The sequence below is a fragment of the Trachinotus anak genome, unplaced genomic scaffold (genome assembly GCF_046630095.1).
Source record: "Trachinotus anak isolate AG129_WGS33_773 ecotype Australia unplaced genomic scaffold, CSIRO_AGI_Tana_v1 ptg000021l, whole genome shotgun sequence".
Classification (NCBI taxonomy): Eukaryota; Metazoa; Chordata; class Actinopteri; order Carangiformes; family Carangidae; genus Trachinotus; species Trachinotus anak.
The window spans coordinates 22,658,641-22,677,282 of record NW_027273872.1 but is presented as its reverse complement, the minus strand read 5'-3'; the positions used below and the strand labels follow the sequence as shown (position 1 = coordinate 22,677,282).

Genomic DNA, 18,642 nt, shown 5'->3' with positions numbered 1-18,642 from the left:
GTTCAGAAATGTATACAGCCTTTAGCAAAGGCATCACATTCCTCCATTTTCTAAATCTGGACTGTGTTGGTGAGTGAACTCCATCTGGACTCAGACATTTTAGTCTCAGACTTCTTTGTGTTGACAATGCAGCAATCAGGGCTCAGTGAGGACACTAACTGATCCACAGTCTGGTAAAGATGCCCTTTATTTTGTGAAACTGTGCAGCTATGTCTAAGAAAGAATCCAAAGTAAGAAAAAAATACTTTTTCCACTTGCATGTGACAACCATGAGACTGTCTGTGCTTAACTGTGTGACATTCAAAATAAGATAATCAGACGTGTTTCATTTCACCTCACAGATTAGTAGAAAAAGCTGGGAACTTGTTTTACCTCATTTGCATGATATTATCACATATGGTAACATATAACATGCTGTTATACTTTCTGTGAACTGCAGGGTTTTTGTAAATGGGCAGGTGATAACAAAAGATAAAAACCTTTTTTAATGTGGTAATAATTTAATATTCTTCATATGAATGGTTTTCTCTATGAGCCTTTCCCACATTTCCATGGTGATCCTTATGGATGGTGGTGCATGTGGGTCGTTTTATTTATTTCTGTCGTAATTTTTGTCTGTACAGCAGGACAAGAGGAAACACAGAGGCCCGAGCACCAGAATCACACCCAAGTCCAGAGAATTCATCGAAACAGATTCCTCCTCCTCCTCTTCAGAATGCCAGTCGGATTCAGAGGAAGCCATCAAAATCCCCGCTCTGCCGCAGACGACACGCTCTGCAATTAACACACAGACTCTGTCCAACACGCACATACACACGCCTCTCCTCCCATGCCTTGGCTCAGCTGGCAGCATGGGCAGTCTGGGAGCATTTGGAGGGAAAGGACTGCGAGTCAAAGATGGTAGCAATGTGACCACTAATGGTAGCAGCAGTAGTAATAGTAGCATCAGCAGCAGTAATAATGGCAGCAGTAATAGCTGTAACTCCCTAAGCATTAGCAACATAAGTGGCTCATTCGGTACTTCTGTTCCTGATCCTGGAGGGTTAGGAGGGCAGTGCAAGGACCTGGAGGCCATGTCATCACCTTCCAACATGGGACACGAGGTGCCTCTCTCCCCCCTTAGGGAGTACCCGGAGGTCCAGAGTTTATGGGTGAAAATCGACCTGAGTTTGCTCAGCAGGGTGCCCAGACAGGGTCTGGGGGATAGGTCCAGGGTGGGACTCGCAGAAAGGGACGGGAGTGAGGGGAGAGACACAGAGAGACCAGGGGAGAGGACAGGTGTGGCTGAGAGAGAAAGACCGAAGCAGGAAGACAGAGAGTGGCCGGGGCTGAGAGAGAGACAGAAGTTAACTAAAGGGGAGAGACAGGAGGATGAAAATGAGCGATTAGTGCAGGACAGAGAGAGGCAAGGTGACAGGGACAGATTAACAGACAGGGACAGGCAGTCGGATAGAGAGGACAGAGAAAGATTCGGGCTCGGGGAGAGGGAAAGGACGACTGCAAGGGACAGGGAGAAGGTATGCCTAGGTCCGGGGGTCCTGGACAACCCCCCTGTGCAAGAGCAGAGTAACCCCAGGCTGGCTGGGAGGACGGAGAGAGGAGAGAATGGAGGGAAACACAGGAGACAAGCAGCTGGGAACATGATGGTCCCAACAGAGAAACACACCAGCAAGAACAAGAGGAAACACAAGGTGTGTGGAGAGTTTTTTACACTTTTAAGTCCCTTCTTCTTGGTATGTTTAGCTCCCTCACTCTCAAACCCCTGTGTTCCCCCGGCTTTCTGTATTCCCAGTCGGACCACACTGAGTCATCCACCAACGGCAATAAGAAGCTGCGATTGGACAAAGACTGTCAGCTCCTCCCACCATGCATCTCTCCAATACACAACCACAAGAACAGCTCCACAGAGTAAGTATTAAGAGTGTAGCTCCCCAAAGGACTGAGCAGGAGGAGGAGTGCACAATGCTGCAGTGAAGCATCGGGGAAATCGTGAGGTTTTGGCAACAGTTGCTCAGAATCAACAAGACAGACTCACAGAGGATTATAATGTAGGAGAGGAGGCAGATACTGTATCAATACCAATCCACCAACAGCAGCCTCAATAGTCCAGAATGCAATGCAGCGTCAATATGTTGAAATATATTTTGGATAACTAGGATATTTTCTTAAGAGCTGAATAAATGCATGAATATCTACAGTGTTCATGGTTGAAAGTCAAACTCATGGCTTCATTGTGCAAACATCCTGACACAAAGACAATGTATCATCAGTCACATCCCCTACTCTTCCCCTCATTCACTCACTGAATCTCACATCCCCGTGTAACTTGCACAAACACCAGTAGAGGTAATCAGAGAAGTTTAAAGGGAGACAGAGTATTTTTAGTGAGGTTTAAAAATTTTTAACGTGGCAATGAAGTCATTAGAGAGGCGGGTTCAATTCGCACGGTGACACAGGGATGACAGACTGTGAATTTCAGCTTTCCATGTGAATTATTAAAAACAGACTAAGCTGGCTGTTGCTATAAATAAACCTCAACTTGACAACCACAGAGGAAATATTTTCATCGCATCTTTGTGTTATGATGGAGGATACAGCAGGGGAAGGTGGAAGGGAGACGGGGTGGGGGTTGAGGGGCTGACCTAGAGCTGAACCCCTGACATTGTGTGGCAGACGCCTCAGTCTACCAGAGTGCCACCACAGCGTCTGTTTATCACCCAGGAGGCTTTTTATGGAAGCTGTAAACTGTGTGATGAGATCACCCTCCTCAGACTCATTTAGTCATTCCTAACCTGTGCCCTTTGACAGCTATTATCACCCTGTTTCAATCAGTTAGGTCATATTTTGACAACAGATAATAAGAAAAAAAGAATTATGTTAATTATTGAAACACAGTCAATAGGGAAAATTTTGTTTTACCCTTGTGATGTCCTCTCTTGTTGAGCATTTGAAAATGGGTGAAAAGTGCAGGCTTGAAATTTCAATTAGGGCCATAAATGGGCTTAAATGAGATGAAAATAAATATAGAGTATAAATGAAATATAAAATACAAATTTCTCCCATTTGGTTCCTGATTTACAGAGTAGATATGAGCTATAGCAGACAAAACAATAATTTAATTGAAAAGCCTGAAATCTTCTCTCTTGGCCCAGTAATAGTTGAGTCATTGTAAATGTACAGACATACTGTGGCCATTTTGTGCTATGGGGATGTAAATCTCTTAACTTCTAATCCCTTTAAAAGAACTATGAGAGCTCTCACGTGCTTTCCTGCACACACACACACACACACACACACACACACACACACACACACACACACACACACACCGGCATCCACTTAAGGATAGACACTCATAAGTGCATTCAAATTAGCATAGTCATACACACAAACACACCGGCACACATCAATTATGCTGTACACAGACAGGAAGGCACACACAGACACTCACATATTCGCGCACACACACACACACACACACACACACACACACACACACAACTAATTAGTCTTTGTCTCCGTGGTTTTGTATATTATCACTAATGTCGGGGCCCGCGGCGTCGTTCTGCAAGCTCAGCAACTTTTCTTACTGCATCAAACCCCCAGAGTTTCCAGGCAGAGGAAACACATAAAAATATTATCTGTTGTGTTGCAAACAATATGAGTCACAAGAGCCACAATAAGGCAGCTGAGGGAATAATCGTCGATGCTCAAGCAGGGAAGGCAGAAGTACAACAGTTTTAGAAGGAAAATATCATTCAGCAACTGAAAATGAAATCCCAACAACATAGTTAGACAATGTTAGTCCAACTTATAGAAGAATGGTTTTACATGCTGAGGGTTTGTGATGTTAGACTTTACTTACTTTATATATTTTTGAAAATATTGATAAAACATTGGGATGGCATCTTATCTCTGTCAAAACCCAATTAACCCAGAGGCAGTTAAACTAAAAGACAGAAAAAAACTACAAACAAAAAATTAAATATGAGAAAGAAGAAACATAAGGAGAGGAAATTCAAAAAGATTCCCTTTCTCCTCAGGTGATTGGAGGTACAAAAGGAGCTTTACATGAAAAAATCAACAGAAAATAATAATAATAATCTTATTTTAGTCCCAAGTCCTGAGACGTAAGAACAAGAAAAAGTCCTAACAACAGCTGAAGAGGGGGAGTAAGTGGAATTAGAGTTGGATATGAGGGTGAGGGGACAGGGTAGTTTGGAGGATCTGTTGTTGGGACCACAAAAGGCAGCTTGGTGCAGGAGAGCTTGAAAAACAAACACACAGCAGGACATTTGGTCTGAGAAGCATTGGAAAGACAATTTTAGAAGGACTTGTGTGAAAGAATACCACAACAAAATTATACTTAATGGTCAGCCTTCAACCCCTGACCCTCACAAAGTGCTCTTCACATAAAACAAAAAAACACACACACATACCGGTCTTGAGCTGTTGAGGTTAGTGCAATAATTGTTAGAGAGTGAAGCATTTAAAATCTGATGAGACCAGAATCCCTAAAGCACATGTATTTCTTTCAGCAGAGAGGCTCAAGGTGGCACTGTGAAGGACTGAAGCAATAACAATATGAATATGAATAATAACAGGACATTTTATATAATGTTTGTGGGTGTTTGATACTGTGGCTGTTGGAGTTTCTGCAATCCTCTGACAATGTTTTCTAAGTCATGATTGATAATCTGTTAGTTATCATTTGTCAGAATGCTTATTTACCTTATTTCCCTTTATTGTCAGGATTATTATCTAGATAATTAGACTAAAGATGCTAAACATACAGTAAAAAGATAATATTCAATATCGTTATCCTGAATGAAGAAATAATCACTGCTTTGTCATGTTTGTGCCTCTTTGTGTGTGTGTGTGTGTGTGTTCAGTAGCTCTCTGAACAGGAAGCAGTCTCGACGGCGCAACGAGAAGCTGCTTCCTCCCCTGCTGTCCCCGCTCTCTGATGATCCCCCACGTAAACGGACCTGCGATGGCAGCTCCTCTCTCAGCCAGGAGGGCGGAGCCTCAGGGATTCTACCCTGTTCCACGACATCCACCACCTCCTCCTCCTGCTCCTCCTCTTCTTCCTCTCACAGACACAGGAGAGGTGAAGGCAAGGTGTCATCACATGCAAGAAATGTCAGCGTAAGTGTCTTTTGCACGTTGTGTGCTCACTTGTTCTGCTGTTGACACAATCAGCCTGCAGGTCAGCTTACATACAGCACAACTCCCAGGTAGATTCTTTGCCCTGGTGAATACACTAATTATGAGCGATAGTGGAGTAGTGGAGTTATCTTCTTGAGTTGCTCACCTGACACTGTTCCAGGAATAACTCTGGAGTTAATGATGTACTGTTCTTAAAACGTATGAATCTACAGCGTGACACAGATCTCCACCGCTGTGAGTCATGCTTCCTTACCTGCAATTTGTCTGAGTTTCAGGAGCCAGAGTCGCTAAAATATCTGAGAGTGCTTTGTGTGCAGGAGCAGGTGCTGTATCAAACACAGCAGGACAGACACATAAAGCAGCACCTGCAATAAAGATGCAACAACCATGCAACTATATATTATAGAGCTATCCATCTTTACATATACTGTGTATACTGCAATATAATTTTCATTCATTAATTTTTATTATCTTCTATACTATCTATATTATCATAATGTGTATAGCTTATTTTGCATTATACTGCATTATACTTTTATTGCACGGCAATTAACACCTACAGCTCATTTTTGCATTTACATATTATATTGTTACTGATATTATCTTGTTGTTTCTTTTTTTTATTATTTTAACTTCCTGTATTATGCTGCTGGTGAGTGTGCAACTCTGCAAACTGGACAAGTTAATTGAATGGAATTGAACTGAATTGAATTGAATTAAATTTAATTTAACTGAACTGAATTGAACTGAATTGAGCTGAATTGAATTGAACAGCATCCAGTCAATTACTAAACGTAGAAGCAAGTACTGTTGTATATATGTTTAAATACACTTTCAGAGGTTTTGCTTCCTTCAGAGGAAAGAAAACTGCACATGTTGTACATTTTGAGATGCAGATTTACAAAGTGAAATATAAGCAAAGTACCTAGTATAGTAGCTACATATGGCACAAATGATTTGATGTGTGACAGAGGAATTTTTAAAGGCAGTTTCAGCACATCTCATTCTTTCAGCCTCTACTCAAAACGCTGCAGAGTGCATCACTGTGAGAGGCCCACGATGACGACTAAGTAGCTGGTTGATGAAAGCCTCACACTGTAATACTGATCAATACTATCATAACCACGGATTTCAATGCTGTCCCTACAACAGGAAATGGAGCCCCACAGCGAGAAGCCCTGTGGAGATGGTTACCATGCCAATGGACAGTCAGACTCTGAGGTGTGGTCAGAACCACTGATGGAACCTGCAGAACCTCGCAGGCCGAGACTGTCGTTCAGTGACACGTATGTAGTCATTACCACATTAATCCTGTTCATACCACTTTGGTTGTGTCGGAGGTTTACTGTGATGAGTTCCTGATGTTTGTTCATGCTTGATCTCCCCATGACGTCTGCAACATGAATTATAGACATGTTTTTTTTTTTTTCCCTAATCATCACTGTTGCTCGTAAGACCTTGCAGTCTGTATGTAATTCCCTCAATTCTTGTGTAATTCCCCCACTTCCTTTGTCAGGAGACAGTAGGTGTTTCCTCTTTACATGGAAGTGCCTGTTGTTTACTCCGCTGTATAACTGGGATGTATCTTGTTTTTTTCATCAAAAGATTTGCCAGAGTTTTCTTTACTCAACATTAATTTAATTACTGTAAACTTGGTCTCTACATTGTATTTTATATTGAGGTCGATCAGGCTGAATTTGACAGATGTGTTGCTTTATGGCACAAAACATTGCTTTTCCAATGTGAACGCTTCAGAGTTTCTAGCAGATGGAGGAGCGAGTCTAGTACTGGCGCTACCACTGGAATGAGAGAGTGGCTGCTAATTATCTCCACCGTGACCCGATCCAAAATCCAGTCGACCCCAACCAACCCTAATAGAGAGAGAACAGCAACCCTGGCAGCTGCATGATGATCCACCAATTAGCGAGCGGCCGCAGTCAGAAAGAATAACAATACATGTCATTTTCCCCTGAACTGTACAAGACACTCTTGTCTGCCACCAGACCTCTGCAGCTAATCCAAAATGCTGCCGCACGTCTGGTGTTCGACGTCCCCAGCTTCTTCCACACTACACCTGAGCCAGTTCGAGGCTGCTGTGCCGGCCTGCAGGGCAATGAAGGGAGCCAATTGTTCCCACCCCCAAGATTGTGTTGTATTTTTTAATGCATTTATCATGAGTTGTATATTTGCTTATTTTTTTCTCGTGTTATGATAGTGACACATCACATGATCAGAGCCGATACAGAGTCCATTAAGGTCCATTGGGGTATTAGATGAACTGACACACAGAGCTGAGACCTTATCCAACCTGATTATGCTGAAAATAATTTGGACCCTGCACAGCTTGGGGGTCTCAGATAGTAAGAACCAATTGACCCTAATCAATTATTATCATGTCGCTTTATCTGCCGTCTTTTTTAATATAATTCATCTCATTTTAGGGGTGATACCTCTTCACACTGTGTATTGGTGTTTTAAAAGGCAAAGTGTGGCCTATTAGTCTATGTGAGGTTCAGGAAAATTGCTGTAACTACCTCACTACTGGTCTGGTTGTGTTGAAGCCAGAAAAGATGATGCATCTTGTTACTTATTTGTCCCAAAGGGTTTCTGCATTATTCATGAAACAACATGTTTTGTTGTTGTGCTAAGGTTACATTAAGCCTGAGGTATGTATACCTAAATAGGCTACTGTATATAACACACTGCAAGCTACATGTAGGCAGTGATTATGTAAACCAATAACACGCAGGACGTGCTGGTGCAAACATGCTACGTTACTTTCTCTCTCCACTGTGCTGTTTCCAGAGTCCACAGTGCAGACTTCTACATGCAAGAGGCCAAGAGACTGAAACACAAAGCTGATGCTTTGGTAAGTCTTTCTGCAATTACTGGAAGACACACACACACACACACACATACTTATTCAGACCTCCATGCTCGGGCACATACAGGAGAAGACAGATGGATATATACACAGATAGAGATGGAAAATGATTTGAAAACACACAATGTTAACTTCTACAGTCTAGACCGCAATTATGTGTGTACTTGTTCAGACGTGTGTGTCATTGCTCATGTGTGTGCACAGTCAGTCTCTGCAGAATGAAAATCTATTTCATATCAAGGACTGTACTGTATAATTTGTGTTATTTATTGCACTATTTGTCTCTGAGGGAACATTGCATTCAAGGACTGATGATGTCTGCGAGATTATACAATATCAAAGGAATTATCTGATCCCCCCCGAACAATGAAATGAGATTTATTTAACTTGTTATTTATCTTATGTTTACGCATTGTTTCCTCAGATTTATCTGGGGATTTGCATCTTAGTGGGAGATTATTCAAAGAGAAGATTGTGCGTCTACCTCGATGCTGTTAAGATATTCCATCTCCGTGTTATTCATGTCTTCTCTGTCTTAATTTCTTCTTTGTCTCTGTCATTTTGTGTCTGTCTTTTCTTCTTTCGCCGATTTGTAGATGGACAAATTTGGTAAAGCGGTGAACTACGCGGACGGTGCCCTCTCCTTCATAGAGTGTGGAAATGCTATGGAGCGAGATCCACTAGAGGCCAAATCACCATATACCATGTACTCAGAGACTGTGGAGCTAATCAGGTATGGGCAGGCAGAAAAGTGACATTATCAAGTGAAATGAATGGGAATGTGTCTCTCTACATTCAGCTGTAAATTATAACCAATCATCAAATTAATCAGAAGTGGAGAGTCAGGTTGAATGAATATTTAAGGTAGTTTAAACTGAATGTGCCAGTAAAAGGAAAATTCTCTGAAAATTAACAAATGTGTGCACACCTGTGATGAAGTCACTAAACCTCGAGTCTGAGTCGAGTCTCAAGTCCACAGCGTTCAAGTCCAAGTCCAAGTCACCAAATAGAGTTTGAGTGGGGTCCTCATTACCTGGGTCTGAGTTGGAATCAAATGCTCCACTCAGTCAAAGAGCTGGCGTACAAATAAACATGGTCTACGTTCCCCCACAAAAGAAACAGCTGTCACCATTTCAATTATTTACTCTGTGTGACACAAACTCACAACAAATTCACTCACAAACATGCACATGCACACATTAAAATGAACAAAAAAAAGTCAGAGTCTCCAACTCCAAGTCTGAGTGCTCAAGTCCAAGCCTAACTTGAGTCATCAGCGCTCAAGTCCAGAAACAGAATTGAGGACATTGAGTACATTGTGACAGACAGTTATAGTGTATATTAAATACAATTTAGGGGTAACAATTGAATTACATGGGGTATGTTGTGGGTAGTGTGCGTGTGTGTGTATGTGTCAGTGTGTGCGCAAGGTAGGATGTTCTAATGAGATTACAACATATACAGTAATAATAATAATAATAATAATAATGATAACATTAATAATGATAAAAGTGAATATATGATGAACAATTCCATTACAATAATAATAATGAAATAGCAAAATATTATATAGTCACATATTTACGTGTACATGTATATACACAGTCCATAATAATAACAATAGTATAGTTTGTATCATTAGTATATGATATAGTGTAATTATTTATGATATTGATAGTCATGAAGATTATTATTGTATTCATGTACCTGAAAAGCAGTGTAGTTTATATACTGTATAAACTACACTGTTATATTCTTTCCTAAAAACCCAAATTAATGTGTCTCTATTTTCCTCTAATTGCTACCAATTTATATTGTTTGAGGAAATATATTTCAGGATTCATATGTAAAAGATTTACTGTTATCTGTTGTTATCTGTTGTCAGCCCGACCTCACTGACCTGCTGTAGATTTAGTCTAATAGCTTGAATAATATTCTGCTGTTGCATGAGGTTGCCTCTCTGAGTGCAGTAAATGACACATCAAAACTTGAGTGCTTGAATATAACGCAGCCCTAATTAGCATGAAGCCAGAGATATGTTCAGAAACCACTGGACTTCATTTCTTTTGGCTTTATTGTCTAAAGCCTCTCAGACCTGCAGGGCTGCTAATGAGAGCAGTGTAACTAGTGTGTGAACAGGATCTCGGCTGGCAGTGTGTGAAGTCGCAAAGTGCAACTTAAAGAGACCAAGCTGAAAATAACAAACGACTGCCACCTCTGAGAGCAGACAGGTTGACAGCAGGGTGGTGTAGAGGGAGAGAGTCTTTTAACTGAAGGGCTATGGTTCAAGCTCTGCTTGTCTGCACTCATCCATCCTGCTGAAGGGTCCTTGAGCAAGACACTGAATCGTTACCACCTGCAGGGCTGCTGATCTGTGACTCTGACCTCTAACCTCTGACAAGTGTTTTCCTACAGACATCAGTAAAGGATAAAGGTGAACCTTCTCTTGCCTGATTCACCTGTCACTGAATTTCATTTTGACTGATTATCAATCAGAGAGGGTGTAATGGGTCACTGAGGGCAGGAGGCCACAGCATTTATTTTTTTTAACATATCTCTATTGAGCAATTTGCTTCATAAACAAAAAGATATAAATCACTTGTTACTCAATTTGACAATAATAAAGTTGGAAGCTATATTACACAGGTAACTGTTAGACATTCAGGTGGTGCATAAACAAGACCAGGTCAAAACCTAGTATGTGGCTGGACCACCGATGGTCAAATCCTGATTTTATAACTATGACATCATCTGACAAAATCACCAAACACATCAGTTAAAGACCAAGACGTGCTGTGATTTCAGCTGTACTTACTTAGAAAATGATCACTCAGAGGGAAAGTTAGAAGAGACAGACTTTCTTTTTTTGTCTCTCACACAGAGCACAACCTCTAAATTAGCCATTATTTACCTCACCTCCAGAACATAACAGACTTTTATTTCTGGCAGGTCTTTATGTCTAACTCTGTTTGATATGTAGAACTCGTCATTATTGGTCATATTTTAGTACAAAACCTAATTTTCAGTCGCTCCTGTTTGTTGTGTTAAAGTTACTGTATTATGTATTCATAAAAACTCAACACTTCCTTATCGTTTCAAATTAAAGTCCTCAAGTGTTTCAGTGGACAGAAATCTTTTATTTCTTAACAGGGCTTTTATTGCTGTGCTGCAGTAAGCATATTGTCTAATTTCCAGTTGCTGGTGTTTCTATTCAGATCTGGTTCTTCTGTTTCTTTAGCAGTTACTGATGACTTCTCTCTCTCCCTCCCTGCTCTCTCTGCTCGCTGTGTCTTATATTTAGTTATTCCTCTGTCTCCTTTTGTAATAATGATAATGTAATGTAATGAAAGTAGTTTATTTGTTGTAATGGCAGCGAGGCTCAGTGTATTGGAAGTGCTCCTCCACTTCCCTGCAGTTCCTGAGCAGCAAGGAAACCAGAGCGGCTCAGTACTGTAACAGCAGGTGTAGCCCTAAGGTCCATGTACCAGGTTTATACCCAGTCTTGTATGAAATAAATGTCTCTAGAAATTGGAAACACTGCAGTCTTTAAACACCTCCCTAATAATCTTTGCACCAGAAACTCCAATTCAGTGACAAGGCATTGGGCTGACCATTGGTGGAAATATGATTACTCAGTCACTCAGTCAAGGATACTCCAGATTATAGAGCTGACTCTGGTCAAAAAGAAAGAAAACAGAAGAAGAGTAAACAAAAGAAACTGGGGAAAAAAGAGAAAAGCAACAAAGGAAGAGAGGGAGGAGAGAGAAGGCAACAAGGAGTCTTGATAATCCTCCCTCGTCAATCAGTCTGACAGACCCAGATGCCCTTTCCATGTTCACTCACTCAGAAGGTTTCGCCTTTCAAGATACTATGAAATATATAATATATATATATATATATATATATAAAGGTGTAGGATGACGATTGTCTCTTGTGATTTCAAGTTGTGAGATGCTCAACAAGAGGCTGTCAAATTCTGTCAAACAGACAATTTGCCTCTCAAGGCAAATCTCAAATTGTGAGGTCTTAATTAAGTCGTCTAGCTACATCTTAGTGGTTGTTGGGACAGTCACTTCTGGTGTGTAAGGAATTCGTTTTTATTTTTGCTGTGATGAGGGAATAGAAAAGAAAAAGTTTCTGAGAAGTACTTAGATTGATCTTTCATTCACATAAGCAAAACATATCCCCACAGCACTTTTTTGAAATACCTAATAAATAAGTAAAGGAGAAATGTATCCCCCCACAGAGTCACATAAAGCCAACTTGCTTGCCTTGCCTGGGGGCACTTCAGCAGGGTTGATGCTGGCTGTCAACGAGCTGAAGGAATTAATTACTAACTGCCCTGTCACTCTCGTATACTTTATGGTCAGAAAAAGCAGCATCTTAACCTTGATTTTCTAATTAAAATGAACCTTGAGTATATACATCTATTCACCAGCATGAGAGACATAAAGTGTGTTTATGTTTGACTCATAAATCACTGGAAATGTCAGCAGCTGAGTAATGAGCATCTCTCACAGGTATGCCATGAGGTTGAAGAACTTCACCAGCCATTCAGCTACTGTCGCTGAGAAGAAACTAGCTGTGTTATGGTATGATCCTCTTTTTACGCGTGTGTGTGTGTGTATGTATAACAATACTTTATACTCTATATATGTATACTCTTATTATAATCTTTATATTTAATTATTCACATCAACTGTTTTGGTCCTGGGGGTTTAGGATACTGACTATGTGGTTGCGATGTCCTGCAAGGGAGTTTTATTGCATGTCATACCTTCTCTCTCCTCTCATTTCCTGTCATATCTTTACTGTCAGTGTATATATATTATTATATACAGCCTGTGAACTTGAGCTAAGCTAAGCTAAACTTTTAAATTAGAAATACTCTTTAAACATTTTCAGCCTCTTGCAGAGACATATCCATATTCTTATCTGAAATCTCTCTTATTTGTGTGATGTTCACTTGCTCAACCGTTCCCAGTCAGATTCATCGCATTCTCTTTGACCGCACAAACATGTCACTAATCACTTGCCTCAGTCTGATAATATCACCTGTTCATATAATATATCCCTGTTCATTCACAAAAATGTTGCCAAAGAATGAAATGAAGAATTCAACACCATTGAGCTGTCAGAAATCAACAGAATAAAACAGCTAATTTAGTTGTGTCAGTAACTGTATTAGGACTAGGACCTGAAACAATTACAGAATATTTATTGAGGGATTGTTTTGACATAAACTTGGATGCTAAAAAACACATCTTCCTGAAGGTGATGGTAGGCGATGACCAAAAGAAAGACTGGATGCAGCTATCAGAATGAGAAACTCCTCATTTGGATGAAGCTATTATAATTCTTAAGACAAGCAAGTATTTTTCCCCTGTGGACACAGTCTGCACATTACTTAAACAAAAGGTCTGGAACAATTTCAAGTTTCACACTTATTGGTGAAGGCACAAAATTCTCGTTAATGAAGTGACAGCTCATAAAATACCCACCATGTTTTGTTTTTATCTGTAGAATCATTTAATTGAAGAATCCAGCTCCTTTTATACTGATAAACCCATAAAATCAGTGTCTCTTCTTTTTTCATACTCACAGTGATCCAAAAACATATTGGGGTGTGAATTAATGACTTTACAATTCATACGCAAAGATGTAGGTTTTTATATTTTCCTTTAATGATAGTACACATTTCTGACATCCTTTACTTCACTGAAGTTCTTCCTAATCCACCAGGACTTGTGGGGCAGGTTTGAAGTCCAGGTGCATTTTGTGCAGATGACATGAAAATAATATTGAGAATGGAGCTTTAAAGAGAATTTGTACAGAGGATTCATCTGCCTTCTAATGGTTTTGTTTCCATAGTAACCGCTGTCTGTCTCTGCTGTATCTGAGGATGTTCCATCTGAAGAAAGACCACGCTGTCAAGTACTCACGGTCGCTCATGGAGTACTTCAAGGTAGCACACACACACATACAGACACACACACACACTTGGACATGGACTTCATTTCCTTCCTCTCTCATTTTCTCCCTCTGTGGTTGAAAAACATGCAAAGCCAATTACAACCCTCAAATACATTTCATATTCATTTTCATGGTGCCTGTGCATTAATTTTGCATGACGTTATTAAAATCCATTCTTTCTCTTTGATATTAATGTATTAATTAGCTCCATCAATCATCACAGTGGATTGTTAGGGTTTAATGTGCTTGTTTTGATTAATTATGTTTAGTTTAATTAATTACTGAGGATGTCATTATCACAGTGCCACATTTGCATTGATGGGATTGGATTTCTGGAAAGCAACTGACTGGGGGTTTAGCTGTGTGTGTGTGTGCGCAGCCTGTGTACATACTGTATGTGTTGACAGGAGGAGAAGGAATAACTGAAATGTTCAGTTTAAAATAAAAAGGGCACAAAAACAGTCTGTAACATACATACCCTCACATATGACACATTAAAGTTGATTTTAAATGCCCACCACTCAATAACATTACATCCTTCAGAAGTTACACATAAGTGGCATCTTGGTGTCCCAGTGGACTAAAGCTAACATCATATTAGCATTAATAATTTAGACATTTAGCTGATGCTTTAAAATAAAAATGAATGTTTTATCAAAATAGATGTATTTAATAGCGTAAAAATATAGATATTAACCATATTGTTTAATAAGAGTATAACTTGCTGTATGATTTAAAAAAAACAAACAATTTAAGGTATGAATGACTTCCTAATTAGTTACTGAGCTTTTATGTCTTATTTCATTACCTAGTAAACAGTTCATTCAGGAATGGAAATGTAGACCCTGACAGTCGAGAGCACTTCTCAGGAGGCAGATGTAAAAGTAAAGAGTCTTTTTTTGGGAAAAAAAAATGCAAAACAAAAATTCAAACAGGAAAACAAAGTACAAAAGGTCAGGCTGAGGCAAATATCCAAACAAAAACACAGGCAAGGTCAAAAATATTGTCAGGATGAAAATAGGCAGGCAAAGAACAGAGCGCTGGAAAGCTTAGGCACCTGGCACAAAGACAAAATCTGTCAGAGAGCAAGTGGAAAGGGAACTGTATATATACTGGGGAGCTAATGAGGGAACAGGTGAGTGTGGAGGTCAGGTGATCGTACTGACAGAAAAGATGAATGAATGAAAGGATGAATGATCAGACTGAAAATCAAACCCATGACAGTAGACATCTACATCTATTCAGCAGTATTAACAGTAATGTTTATTAATATGTACTGACCCTTCACATCAATAAATACATAGATACAGAGTTCAACATTTTGTGAAATATACTTTTTTTTTTTTTTGACACCACTCCCTCATTGTCCGTTAGATAAGAAGCTACAGCTGGCAGGCCGTTAGCACATCCTAGCATAAAAACTAGCATAAAAGCCTGGTTCCGTCCAAAGGTAAAAAAGATTCTGTAAAAGAACGACTTTTCTGTGCACACTAAAGAAATGAGATATTACATGATAATTAGTGAGCTTTAGATATGCAGGTTGGAAGATTTTGTTAAATTCGGACAGAGCCAGGCAAGCTGTTGGCCCGTTTCAAGCTTTATGCTAGCAAGTCATCTCTTGCCATAGCTTCATATGTGAGAGTGGTATCCATCGTCTTATCTAACACTTAGAAATAATAATACTACTGATAATAATAATGACAATAATATTCCGAAACTATTTTAAATGTAATTTATGATTTCTGGCACATTATCGCTCTCTTTCTTCATTCTCTAGATAGTCTTTCCTGTGTTACTGGAGGCCATGAAAAACATATTATGATAAATTTGTCTTTTTGTGACCCAGAATTCAGCCAAGAGTTCCCACCAAGCACCTTCTCCCTGGAGGACCAATGGGAAGTGAGTACACATACACACACACTCACACACAAACACGCACACACATGCGTGCTGTATCAACAACCTTCATTCACACAGATAATTGAGAATTTATAATTCACTGGAGCTCTGCTACAAAATACCATGCGGCTCCTGACAGCCACTTGCTCAAACAAACCCCTCAGGAAGCAAATAAAAGGATTGATTTGTTGTAGATGTGAGGAGGAGGAACACTGGAGGGGCTGCTGAGTACAGGGTGAGAAGGAGTGATGGAGGGAGTGATGATAGATGGAGGAGGAGAGGCGTGGAGGAGCTGTGGATGTGAAGCTAATGAGTTTGGACAGCTCTGACGCTGCACAACAGCAGGACTGGAGCTCGGAGTGTGTCTGCACAGTTGTGTGTGTGTGCAACAGTGAATAAGGCACAAGTCGTTGGGTCAGCGAGGGTCAAGGCCACATCACAGACGTTACATCACTGCCAGAGCCACACACGCAGCTGTGCAAGGCGGGGGGAGCAGTTTGTACTAACATGACTAATGACACTATACAGTGAATATCAGCACTGCTACACACCCTCTCACACTCAACACTTTTTATTGCCTCAGGGCCATAAATGAAAACTCTTTTGTTGTATTTGCTATAGTTCTCGGCAAAGTGAAAGCCACAACAGAATACTGTTATTTTGTCTGAGTGGTGTCCACCATTATAAATGTGCAGCATTAACATTATTATACTGTATCGTATGATAGAGTGGTTTTACAATTTAAGGATAAAAACAATTGATAGTTAAAGCTGTTAAAGCTCTGTTAACAATGAGTCAAATGGCTATAGATTATGTGAATGGTGTCACTCATAATGACAAACCTACACAGAATAATTACCCAACTCTGCGGTTCTCCTCACATCTAAAGTTTTAGCATCTTTCAGCTCATTGTTTGGCGTTAGAGGCCCACGAGTTTACTGTGCTGGTTGAGTCTCATTGATCTCATTTCCAGCCACAGGTAATCCTGCTCTGATAAACCCACTGTACACTGCCCAGCACCTAATAGCAGGCAAAGTTAGCAACTCACCAATCAACACAAAAGTCAGATCACCACAAAAACGATTCTAAAATAATGATACTGTTGCTCTGTGTCTGCTGGATGCATGAATTGGTTATGGCTTCCTAACAAATTCACCATAACAACTATATAAGGTGATAATTTGTCAGTGTTGTGTTTACAGCCTGTTCCACTGCCCCCTAGTGGCCAAAAATGATTGCATGCAGCTTTAATGCCACATTTTCAAGAAACTCATTTCTTCCTGTCACAGACATTTTGTTGGACAATCCCTTGTCCATTTATATGCAGCACAGAACTTTAATGGACTGAAAAAACTGATAAAATATTACTTTTCCGATTTTGTTCTGTGAAGCAGCTTGACAATTATTCCACCCAAGCTAATCTCATAACACACAGTATAATATGCACTATTTAGAAAATGCAGAAGAGTCCAGAAGCTGGTTACCTTTTTCAAATGAAGACGTATTCAGCAGACACAGACAGACTTGAGTGCACACTTTCTTCTTTATATGGTATCAAGTAACTCAGAAGCCCCTCCTGCATACATAACCTCCTTGTTCAGTTCCTGTAATGTATCTAGACCTCACTGCTTCTCTCTGTGTTCCAGGGTCAATGGGACTCCATCTCCCCTCTCACTTAGCCCCTCCCCAGCCAGCAGTGGAGGGGGAGGAGCAGGAGGAGGTGGATCTGGAGGTGCCACAGGCTCGCTGGGCAGCGTGGCTATTCCCCAGCGGATTCACCACATGGCTGCAAGTCACGTTAACATCACTAACAACATCCTGCGGAGCTATGAACACTGGGAGACGGCCGACAGGCTGGCCACTGATAGCCAAGGTAAGACTACAGACCCATAACATGGATTAGTGCATGGGTCAAAGTCAATGCTCTGTTGGTCACTATCACAAGTTTGTGCCATTTCCCGTGTGTATCACTGCTTGTAGTAAGCCAATGTGTCCTCCTCTATTTATGCATTTGACCGTGTAGTGTATTTCAGAAATTTAATACACTTTTGGGATGAATAGAACTTCATTGTATTCTTCACAATAAAAGCACTTTTACATCCCTTTCTTAAATGTCCCATATTGTATGTATTGTAAAGTGATACTTCTATGTCCTTATTGATTATGAAGCAGGTCTAGGTTCTATATAAATACTGTGAAAGTATCATATCGCTTAGTCCACAGAGAAATGCACACAGCCCGTATTCAGAAACTGTGCCTGAAAACAAGCCATGAGGACTTCTGTAACTTTGTGATGTCACAATGAAACAGTTACCACCCTCAGCTTCCGTCCAATGTTTTCGTTTAACTTACTTTATGACCATGTGTTGTGTTGCACAGACGCATTTACTCAAATGTAGTTCAAACAACTTCTAGCTAGCTAGCAGCTAGCAGCTACAAAAATTACACTGAGATGGGTTTTTGTATGTAAAACCACAAATATATCTTCTTGTGGATATAACAAAACACTAGGAGAGTGTAAAATATGGGACCTTTAATTAAATTACTGCTCAACCAAAGGCAGGTATCATTGTGGAGAGTGCTATAAATCATCATAAAATTTGACAGTGTTCAGTTATGAATGATGACTCATCTGACATTTCTCTAGATGCTCACAGTACCATCACAAAAACTTCCAAACTGTTGTGTGTGTCATTTCAGCACAAGCAGCAGCAGAT

At 40.2% G+C, this 18,642-nt stretch overlaps 1 protein-coding gene across 2 annotated transcripts in view; it reads left to right on the top strand.

Moving 5' to 3' along the window:
- Positions 1-18,642, top strand: part of aff2 (AF4/FMR2 family, member 2) — a 152,006-nt gene that overhangs the window by 132,757 nt on the left and 607 nt on the right. Inside the window, exons 16-25 of one of the 2 annotated variants that reach the window (XM_071457743.1) lie at positions 624-1,691; positions 1,793-1,908; positions 4,896-5,148; positions 6,322-6,455; positions 7,975-8,038; positions 8,650-8,786; positions 12,574-12,645; positions 13,925-14,018; positions 15,873-15,925; positions 17,572-17,798. In XM_071457743.1, the coding sequence (XP_071313844.1) occupies positions 624-1,691; positions 1,793-1,908; positions 4,896-5,148; positions 6,322-6,455; positions 7,975-8,038; positions 8,650-8,786; positions 12,574-12,645; positions 13,925-14,018; positions 15,873-15,925; positions 17,572-17,798 (2,218 nt within the window). Of the gene's footprint in view, positions 1-623; positions 1,692-1,792; positions 1,909-4,892; positions 5,149-6,321; positions 6,456-7,974; positions 8,039-8,649; positions 8,787-12,573; positions 12,646-13,924; positions 14,019-15,872; positions 15,926-17,571; positions 17,799-18,642 lie in introns of both variants that reach the window. The other variant, XM_071457741.1, reaches the window with a different exon arrangement.